Consider the following 12,069-nt stretch of genomic DNA (forward strand, 5'->3'; position numbering starts at 1 on the left):
GCCCATTCAAAACGCATGTACGCATATATTCACGTATATTACCGTTAATATGAAATAACTTGCGGATAGTGATACTGATCGTAAAAACTTGTAGGCATGTCTTTGGGTAAAACATGTACATGTATATACATATTCTGCCGAGAAAACCGCTTTACGCTGAGCAGTCCCCACGGTAGTATATCACGCAAGCGCCAGGAAAACAATGATATGTATTCGTAGTAGGTTTATATATGCAGCTAACAAATCAGTTGTATATGGGTATATGAATATGCATCGTCATACTAGAATGTACCTCCATCGAAACAAAGAAATGTAAATTACGGCACCTTGGTAAAAAAAAACTTTCAATCATTAGTTAAAGATATGAAAATTATTTATAGAATTCTGATATACTGGCTAACTTCAATCTTGTGAAAACACGATGCAACAAAGCGATAATTATAATCGAGAAAGCCCGAATACGATGTAAGGTCAAGCTATAACGATTTGGAATCTCGGCACGTATGTTTCAACAAGGCATCGTGTTCGCGTATTTTCGATCTTTGTACCGATGTTCCATTGTCTTAATTCCAAAATTTATAATAGGAACGTACCTTTGAAAGTTTAATATGGCATTCATTTTTTAGTTCTTAAAATTAACAAAATAATACGTTTATAAATATATTGTTTGGATATATGTATTACTAATGTATTGAACAAGCAAGTGCAATTTTCTTATCAAGGGAAATATATTTCGAGCAGGACATTACCTCCCTCATAAAGGTACTAGTAATTGAAATTTTGTCGCTTATGAACGAGATTGAAAAAGGGTCTATGACCAATATACATGTATTGTGACATTTAACCTTTGTATTGACCAAAGTACTCTTAGTTTTGGTGTATCAATATATAGTCGTGCTTTATATTTATACCACGTTAATTTGCAGTAAATTTATTAACGAACCGGGTTAACGTATTCAACTCGTTAACTTTAACTTTCCATTAAAATTTGACAATTTATATTTATTTTAAACTCAACGGAACACCTCTTGATGTGACATACGGTCTTTGTTTTTTTAAAGCAAATTCATGCTGAACACATTTATGATCGGTATCTCTTTTGAAATTTACCCTACAAATTGTTATGAATAGCATGTTAAATAAAGGCAGTCGTGTTTGTGGGGATTACGTTTAATCATCATAAAAAGAGATTATTTTGTTTTGATGGAACTGATGTTTATTATATTTAATTTATTCTTAAAATAATGTGCAGCATTTGCAACGCATATCTATGAAAGAGAATAAACGAATAAGATGGAGTTTGCATTTCAATCGCATTCTAACTATTGTTTCAACACATATTATTTGTTATGTTTTTGTAAATTTAGCATTCGTTAAAATAGTTTGATTGAAACGTTAAAACACGTCTAATGACAGCCGTATATTTATGTTTAAGATACTTGTTAAGGGTTTTATCGAAACTATTTGTTTTATAATTCTTATAAGCATGTGATGTTTAATCTAGGTGCACATATTCATGGAATGACAATTGGCTCTTGGATGAACATTTAAAATGAGTGTGTACATCCTACTTCATCAAATAGTAAACACTGTTCGCCAAATAGCGGGGCATCAGCAGCTGGTATATTAAAAAAACGTCCAAAGCCGAAAAACGATCATTAGGAATTTAATAAGTAATCTGAAAATATACCTTTACATCACGAGGGTCTGGAATGTGAACTTCGACCTAAATAAAATGAAAAAATACACGTTTTTTTTCAAATGAAACGTTAAGCACTGATAAGATACTAGCATTAAAGTAGTATTGGTATTTGCTAAAATGTAACAATGACGTAAAGGTGAGCACGCATCGTTCCAGAATAAGAACAGCATTCAATTTGTATTGTTTAAAATATCGATGGATGGTTGCTTTACATATATAGACATGTATAGATGGCTGATTTTAATTATACATTACATTAGTTTGGTACAATGTTATAAATAGTGTAGGAATGTGTCTGGGTAAAGTAAACTTAGCCCCCTTCAAACCAAAAATGAGTTTGTTTTGAGCACTTTGTAATTTACCCCTGACACAAACATGCTATTACTGTTTATACCCAAAACAATGTTACTTACAGTCGTTAAGCTTTGTGCGACGGATTGTACTGAGTTCCCATCTGGTATCTGTTAATCAGATATGCAACCAATCAAATATGTGAACATACGTTACACAGTGTCATTAAATTATTACACCGAGAACAGTTATTTTTCTGGTGTCATGCATTTACTGTCTAAATATTTAGGCATTACATGCCTGACACAATAAATGAAATTGTAAGTGAAATATTTGTACTTATAGAAACAAACATAAATAATTGCAATATATATGTTTTATCTAAACGAATATAACGTAGGCATAAATCCAACTAAAACTTTTAACCCAAGACTGCAGACAATAAATAACTAACATCATGAGAGTTAAAAAAACAAATATGTATATCTCATACCTGCCATAAATTTATCACTTAATAAGTTTTAAAAAGTCACATATTAACTAATCACAATTACTTTAACGGTTTCGTAAATAACTCAGGGTTACGTATAAGTTATTTGTTCTAAGCAACACAAAGTTTGTACTACTTTAAAACGCAAAATACTAGGTAACCACTTAATAGTTATAAATAATTGATGTTCGCCCTCGCAACACAAGTTATATGTTTTATTTTGTATTATGGTTTATATATTGAGATGAAATAATTATCTAATTTTAATTTATAATTTTGTATTTGAAATATCGACCACTTGAATCCTTTGTAAAATTCTTTTTTTAAAAAAGTGTTCGAGATATAAAACGCTCAACCAACTATACGTGTTTGTTCTTGTCAAAATACATATGTAATTTCTATACGAATTCAAGCATATTAATAATTATATGCATATGTATGTTCTTATTGTGTATGCATTTCATTTTAACGCGACAATTTTAAGACAAGGAAGGAAACCAATCGTTGGTCGTCATCCTGCATGAGTACTCGCAGTTAATGATGTTCGAATAAATAGTATGTCAAAGTTACAGCCATGAATAAGTTTTCGATCTATTTCGTCATTAAAAATCTTGCAAAGAAGCTCGCATTTTAGAGTTCAATCTGACGAACATTGATGTAATTATTAAATATGTATTGAGAAGCAAAGGATAGATTTTCGTTTTCGGTTACATATGGTTAAATGAACAACAATGCATTTTCTTTTCGCATTTCATCTTGCTTCCTATGATGTGATAATAATTGTTGTATAAATAAAAAAGATATGCTAACGAGATGGAATATATAGAACTAAAACCAAACCTGTGATGATCTCTGTTCTCCGGTGATTATTATATGTTCATCGTCCGGTAACTAGAATGTGAAGAATTTGCAAACTACGATATTTCATTAACGAAACATAAATATTGACGAGCGTAAAGAATCAGTGTTAAAATAAAAATGTATAAAGTGCAATATAAATTTTATATATTCGAGTGAATGTTTATTTGCTCTTTAGATTAGAGTTTTATCTTGTTTTTGACTATTACAATATTGGATTAAGCAATAGAACACACACACACATATAATGTATATGGCCATTATATTTTCGTTTTCATTTTCTGTGCATCTTGAACATGGCTATACGGCATAGGCATTTGTTACAATTTACTTAAATGATAAATACAAACACAAACACTCATTTTACTGCTAGAGCACATCTTTTATAAAATGTTGTTAGCCTTCACAAACGGTTTACTAGTAAGACGGACTTTGGCTCCCAAGAATTTGACTATTGGAAATAGCTCTTCTGTTAAGGAAAATGCATTGCGGCGCAAAACGGACAGAATGGGAGGTGGGAGGAATAACTTTCATTTCACTTTTAGCTCAGGAAAATCCGAAACACATCTGATTTCTACTGAGAGGCCCGACAACTCATAAGTTTATAATTATGTTACTGTGTGCATAAGCACCAATTATCACACACTGCACTTGATTTTGCAATTTATTGCTGATGATTCAGAATATAATGGCATACATCCTTACAGGATTATTGCACTAAATGGTGCAGGAAGGAAAATGCTGAAATTACTGCACTCAATGATTGGAAAACAAAAATAGTTAGTATGGCGATGAATAAAATATATTTTTATGATACAAATTCTTTGGCCTGACCACATTCACCTAAATTTAATAGACAAAATCTTTGTAAATTGCTTGAAGACTTTAAATCTAAATTCGTCATAGTTCCTGCTGATAAGGCTGCTAATAATGTTATAATAATATGACGAGTGTTTTATGTTCAAACTATTTCACAAGAACTTTCACAAACTACATCATATTGTGATTACAATAAGCAACCTAATGAAATTATTGCCGACCATATTGCCGAATGCAAAAAATTAAATGTAATAGTCAATATTACTGACAGGAAATTGCCATCACTTTACTGGATACCTAAATTACATAAAACGCCATATAAAAGTCGTTTTATCGCTAATTCAGTGTCTTGTACCACCAAGCAATTATCAGTGTATCTTACTTCTGCATTGAGTGCTATTAGATATCATATAGCTAAATATTGTAATAAAGTTTATGAAAATAGTAATATTAACCTATTTTGGTCAATACAAAACTCCTTAGAAGTTATTGATAAAATTGAAAAGAAAAAAATATTAGGTGTCACAAGTAAGCACTTATGATTTTTCTACGTTATATACAACGCTTCCTCACGCTTTAATAAAATTCAAACTTGTTTCTTTGATTGAAAAAACTTTTGCTAGAGAGAATTGTTTATATCTAGCTTTAAACACTAAAGCAGCTTTTTTTACTAATCAGATATAAGATAATTACATCATTTGAACTGGTCTTGACTTTTGTACAGCACTTACTTTTCTTCTGGATAACTTGTTTGTTGAATTTAATGGTTACATATTTAAACAAATTATTGGCGTTCCTATGGGTACTAATTGTGCCCCACTTATAGCTAATATTTTTGACGATGCTGAAACGGCATCGTCTAAGGTATGATAACCATCAAAAAAAAATCACAATGGCGACCTATGTAAAAGACCGAGCCAGTCTGATTGAGATAACTCGATTTTTCAGTTACTTCCCTTGGGCATACGCCACTGCGTAGGAGATTGCTCGTTGATTCTCCTAGCAGAGTTGTCGTTCGTGTTTCAACATTCAACAATGGCCGCCCCCATGAAAGTCTCGATCCAAAACTTTCTTACTGCATAAATTGGCTTGTTTCGCTATTTAGAAGCTGTCATTTATGATATATGAATTATTTATTCACTAAATCTCCGCTAATGACAACAATGGATGGAATTCGAAGGATATATTCGATGTGAATAGATCACTTTCTACAACAATTACTTCGCCCATGAGAGACTTGATAACACTCATGTCAAAACTTTCTTACAGCTTAAATTGGCTTGTTTCGCTATTTAGTAATGCAACAATAAATGGAATTCGAAGGATATATTCAATGTGAAATGAAGCACTTTCTGGATCTCGACAGATTGACAAGGCAAAACTGGCATACTGATGATACTGGTATTTTTAGTTATCAATTTAAGTCACATTTTGCTTTATAAATTTTGTTCGAGCATTTTGCGACTTATTGAATGGCTATGATACCTGATATCAACAGCTCATATGGAATTTGCATATCACCAAGCTGTCCTGAAATACAACATTGATAACAAACTCTTAACTCAAATTACTGGTTTGTATGAATTCTTTCTTCTTTCTATTTAAGTAGTTGATATCATAGTCCAAGTAATTAGACGTAATTTACCGTTTCGTCCATGTTTATCGACCTCATATTTATAAGAGTAGATATTATGTTAAAGGGGCCTTTTCACAGATTTTAACATGTTTTGAAGTAATTCATTAAATGCTTTATATTGATAAATGTAAACATTGGATCTTAAAAGCTCCAGTTAAAAATCCAGAATAAAATTCTTTTAAAAAAAGTAGTCCGCCACAGGGCTTGAACCAGCGACCCCCTTAGTCCTGGAGTAAAAACGCATTAGCCTGCTCGACTTTTCTGCCAAGTATAAATGGTTGACGTATTTTATACCTAATATTAGCAATCTTCGTAGTTTCACACAATTAAACAACAACAACATAACTCTCCAAATTATTCAATCGTTTCGCGTTGCAACGCTTTATAATCATATAATCGCTATATTAGACCATGGTAAATGTCCAGTAATACTGTTTCCTAAAAATAACCAAAATAAATTTACCAAAACGTGAAAAGATCTCTTTAAAGTTAAAGGAACTGTATCCCAGTAAAAGAGACATTAAGACGATTGTGGCCAGTTTAGATCCAGTTCAGCCTGCAGTTGCTTGAAAGCTGTTTGCTTAAGAGCGGTTTTCTGACAATGACAAATAGTTTAATTGGATACTGATTAGACTGCCCTTTTCTTGTGACCTGGCTAATTAAATTCAGAAGCCTGGTAACAGTTTAACGTTAATGTTACCAATGTGTCAGACCAGGGCCTGGATTTTGAAATCTAGGACATGCATGGGCAGAAGATGTCATTTAAGATAATACATTTTTTACAAACATATACAAATGCATAAAAGTATAAATAGTAAAATGCACTAAGTCAGAAGGCATTTGACTTCGGCTGGTGCCTTGGCACACCAGGTGTTTCGGTTGGAATAGTTTGATGGACTCACTACTTGGATGTGTAGTTACATTATTTACAGTATATCAAACAGTATTTAGCATGAACCAATAATTTTTTCAAACATAAATAATTATTGATGTAAAATGCTTGAAGGAATAATATTTAAGGTTTAAGAAGGCATTTTCTTTTTGTTTTAAAGGATATCTTTGAAAATTATATTTTTTATGAATTTTTTGGCAACAAGGGGTAACGCATTTTTAAAATATGTAATTAATTTTCGACAAAAAACTGGTACCATGAGTAGCATGAAACAATTTTTTTTAAACATTTGTAATTGATGAAAAATGATTGCAAAAATAATATCTAGAGTCTAATAAAGCAATTTTTATTTTATTTTAATAGGTTACTCTTAAAATTCTATTTTTCATGATTTTTTTTTGCAACAAGGGGTTATGATATTTAAAAAATGTTACTGGATTTTTAGACCAAAACTGGTACTATGATAATACTATAATGCACTTCGCCAAAAAAATTATAATTATATTGTTTATTCTTGAAAATGTATTTCCCCTATTCACAAAAAATAACACTTTTGATAAGAAAATTCATATATAATGATGTTTACTTTTATTTTCAAGAAGCATAATGCTTCTTTTTAGTCGTATTCAGCCACAAGTTCTTGTCAGCCTCTTAAGGGTTATATGTTGCCTTTCTTTTACTAAATGCAAAATAATTCTACGCTTTGAGACATTCATAAAATATTTTATGTCTTTACAACACCGACAGGCTAATAAATTTATATATCAAGTACTTCCATACTAACAGGACCATTCTAGGCGGGCAACCTAGCAACCTTGATTTGTTCATATCTTCCTATCAATCTGTTATATGTGTTATGAATCATTTAAATAATTCAATGTTCAAAGTGATATTGTTATTGACCGATAAACCAACATACTGATTAAAAGGGAATATTTTATTAATTATTTGCATTTTATCTTACATGAGAAATATTTGCCTAAATGTTTTTCAAACTATAGAGAAATCTATATACAATTAATAATTGACGACGTTTATCAAAAAAACATTTATACAATGGAAGTTTAAAGATAAAAATAAATAATGCAAGTTTTTGTCAGATATTCGTAATAATTTCCATTATTATTGAGTGTCTGAGCAATGTGGATGAATGAATATATCGGATAAAACGAACACTTGTCTACACTTGAATTATGATTTATTTTTCAATATTGTATGCACTTGAGTTTAGCCTTTATGCTTTTTTTAGCATTTATAGACAGTGTCCCTCCCCAAAATCAAGGAATTATTACTTGTCATTCATTTGTGTAATGGTATACTATAATTTTGTGGTAGAATATTTGAGAAAAAAATTAGAAACGAAACTTGTCAGTGATGAAATTTTCCATATGGTTATGGAAATTACCGATCGTCGGTTTCTGAAAAACAATACGTCACGGTTTCCAAAAACATGATGGTTGTGCCATAAGATTTTGGTGTTAATGAACATTACTGGTTTATATTTTAATAATTTCGATTCTTATTTGATTAATAGGTAATTTCAAGGCTGAAAAACTTGAAATATGCAAGCTATTCTTTCGTTTTGCATATGTCTGTCGATACATCTGTACAATCGGTAATTTCCGTAACCACTCGTTAAATTGTAGCAGACACAAGTTTAAATAAAAAAAATTATGTTTTACACTAATATTCTACCTCTTTCTTGCTAAAAACTAATGCATGAATGATTTACAAGTAATATTGCATCGTTTTCAGCCAGGAACACTGTCTATGACCGCGAAAAAAAACATAACAAACTTTTTGATTTACGATATTTACTTTATAAATAGCTTGCATGCGGCATGGCATTGCATGTTCCGCAATATAAATATCTCGACTTTATTTATTGGATGATTTCGGACTGTTTCATCCAATCAGAAAATAGCTTTTAAACGTAATTTAGACCCATGTTTAGCGAGATAAATAAGTACCACTTTTTATACACTGCCAAATTGTGACATACCAAGTTGCCTCCCGTGTTGGTTCATTCTACTGTATTATTATGGCCCCCTTCGAAGAAGAGAGGGTATATTGTTTTGCACATGTCGGTCCGTATGTCCGTCCACCAGATGGTTTCCGGATGATAACTCAAGAATGCAGGATGCCACGTTTATATTCCAATCTTCATAAAATTTGGCCAGAATATAAGTCTCAATGATATCTTGGATCAGTTCGAAAATGGTTACAATTGGTTGAAAAACATGGCTGCCAGGAGGTGGGGCATTTATCCTTATATTGCTATAGTAAAACATTGTTAACACCCGAGAGGTTACATTTATTTTCCGATCTTCAAGAATTTTGGTCACAATATTTGTCCCAATAATATCTTGTTATCTCAGGTGAACGACTTTGGGCCTTTCAGGTCCTCTTGTTTGTTCATCTTACCATTTGAAGAAAAGATATCATTGCACAGATGTCTTTTACTTTTAGAATGTGTTATGCTGCATTTCTTATGGGGCTTGTTCGGGGTATATTGTTTAGCACATGTCGCTCAGTCCGTCAGTTGGTCCGTCCAACAGATGGTTTCCGGATGATAACTCAAGAACGCTTAGGCCTAGGATCATGAAACTTCATAGGGACATTGATCATGACTCGCAGATGACCTATATTGATTTTGAGGTCACTAGGTCAAAGAGCAAGGTCATGGTGACCCGAAATAGTAAAATGGTTTCCTGATGATAACTCAAGAACGCTTATGCCTAGGATCATGAAACTTCATGTGTACATTGATCATGACTCGCAGATGAACACTATTGATTTTGAGGTCACTAGGTAAAAGGTCAAGGTCACGGTGACCCGAAATAGTAAACCGGTTTCCGGATGATAACTCAAGAACGCTTATGCCTAGGATCATGAAACTTCATAGGTACATTGATCATGACTCGCAGATGAACTCTATAGATTTTCAGGTCACTAGGTCAGAGATCAAGGTCACGGTGACCCGAAATAGTAAAATGGTTTCCGGATGATAACTCAAGAACGCTTATGCCTAGGATCATGAAACTTCATAGATACATTGGTCATGACTCGCAGATGACCCCTTTTGAGGTCACTAGGTCAAAGGTCAAGGTCACGGTGACCCGAAACAGTAAAATGCTTTCAGGATGATAACTCAAGAACGCTTATGCCTAGGATCATGAAACTTCATAGATACATTGATCATGACTCGCAGATGATCCCTATCGAATTTCAGGTCACTAGGTCAAAGGTCAATGTCACTGTGACCCGAAATAGTAAATGGTTTCCGGATGATAACTCAACAACGTTTATGCCTAGGATCATAGGTACATTGATCATGACTCGCAGATGACCCCTAATGATTTTCAGGTCACTAGGTCAAAGGTCATGGTCACAGTGACTCAATTTTGAAAAATGGTTTCCGGATGATAACTCAAGAATGCTTACGCCTATAATCATAAAACTTCTTAGGTACATTGATCATGACTCGCAGATGACACGTATTGACTTTCAGGTCACTAGGTCAAAGGTCAAGTTCACGGTGACTTGACAAAATAAAATGTTTTCCGGATGATAACACAAGAAAGCTTACGCCTAGGATCATGAAACTTCATAGGTACCTTGATCATGACTCGCAAATGACCACTATTGATTTTCAGGTCACAAGGTCAAAGGTCAAGGTCTCAGTTTCAAAAAACGTATTCACACAATGGCTGCCACTACAACTGACAGCCCATATGGGGTGCATGCATGTTTTACAAACAGCCCTTGTTTCAAAAATGTTTTCATGTGGTATACTTATATTGATATTTACAAAATTGATGCATATGAATGATAGACTTTACTGAAATCATTTTTGACGATGCTGCGAAGCAGCTCGTCTAAGGAATCATACCATGAAACAATTCTTCACAATGGCGACCTATGTAAAAGACCGAGCCAGTCCGATTGAGATAGCTCGATTTTTCTAATCGGCATACCTCGCTTAGTATCATTGATAAAGGTATAGGAAGCTCAGCTATAAATAGGACAGCATATTCTTGGAAAAAGATTTTATAATAGTTTGAAAACGTTAATTTTTAATCAGTTATATTCAATTCATTATATGTTTGTAGATCAATGAAACAACTATGGATTTTCTGTATTGTATTTGACATTTGTCGTGATTCAGTAAATAAATTGCGAAATAAAACGTGTATAGTTAACTTTCAACGCGATCATGAGTGTAAAGAAAACGAATTATTTCGAACCTGCCAATTGTAAACGTTGTAGCGACTATGGTATATAAACAGCATAATAGCCATGTGACATCTGAGAAACTCGCTCTTATGCGTGCTATCTCATTTTGCATATTTAATAAACTTTTCAAACAGAAATTACAGAGCCACATCAGTACACATACTATGTTTGATTATTCATTCGTTTTTTGGATATTGTTTGCTGTTTTAAACACATATTAGGTCATATCGCGGAGATTTAGTTAACCTTACCATGTGTTCATAGGCGAACTCACGTATTCAAGTGCTCTTACGACTATGTGCTCATACCTACTTTCCGGAATCATCATGAAATTTTTGCTGTACTTAACGAACACACATATTCAATTAAAGAAAAAAAATAATCAAAAGTTAAAAAATTATATGTTCATGCACATGGGCATGTGAAATAACGTTCGTACAGCATCATTAACTTAGGAAAGGAAACAACGAAATATAAAGTTTGGTATGATAAACATGTGAAATTAAAGAGCATGGTGAAATTAAAGAGCATATCAAGTTTTGAATTTATATGCTGAAACGTTATGTTATAACCCACAAACATTTTACTGTAGCATAACGTTTTTTTAAGATAAGTGGTACAGAAAATACACGTCGAATATCTTAAAGATATTTCTTGTTATATTTGATCGAGAATGTAACCCGCCTCCCAGTTTCGCTGAATGGATCAAGTTCCCCACGGATACTACTTCCCTGTACCCCCATTTTGTTTCGTACCCTACATTTTTCGTACCCAATTTTTTTCGTACCTAATTTTTGCTCGTACCTAATTTTTGTCGTACCCAATTTTTTTTTCCTACCCAAATTTTTTTTTCGTAACCAAATCTTTTTTCAACCCATTTTTTTTGCATAATTTGTGTACCCTAAATGTTCGTAACCATTTTTTTCCTACCCAAAAAGTTCGTACCTTCATATACAATTGTGGTGATGTAGATAAAATTAAATAGATCCTCTTCAAAAGCATCGTCACACTAGTACTGTCAGTACTTTGATTTTATATTGTTATGAAAGCGAATTTATGTTAGAACTGAACAAGTAGATTTGATTCAATGTTTTAACCGTACTAGTAGATACATTGATGACATACTTAATTTAGATAATCCATTA

At 32.6% G+C, this 12,069-nt stretch overlaps 1 protein-coding gene across 1 annotated transcript in view; it reads right to left on the reverse strand.

Moving 5' to 3' along the window:
* LOC127882159 (uncharacterized) overlaps positions 1-12,069 on the reverse strand; it is a 60,992-nt gene that overhangs the window by 5,937 nt on the left and 42,986 nt on the right. The window contains exons 15-17 of the mRNA XM_052430636.1: positions 3,324-3,374; positions 2,116-2,163; positions 1,691-1,726 (exon numbers count right to left, since the gene is read on the reverse strand). Of these exons, the coding sequence (XP_052286596.1) occupies positions 1,691-1,726; positions 2,116-2,163; positions 3,324-3,374 (135 nt within the window). The remainder of the gene's footprint in view (positions 1-1,690; positions 1,727-2,115; positions 2,164-3,323; positions 3,375-12,069) is intronic.

The sequence above is a fragment of the Dreissena polymorpha genome, chromosome 5 (genome assembly GCF_020536995.1).
Source record: "Dreissena polymorpha isolate Duluth1 chromosome 5, UMN_Dpol_1.0, whole genome shotgun sequence".
Taxonomy (NCBI): domain Eukaryota; kingdom Metazoa; phylum Mollusca; class Bivalvia; order Myida; family Dreissenidae; genus Dreissena; species Dreissena polymorpha.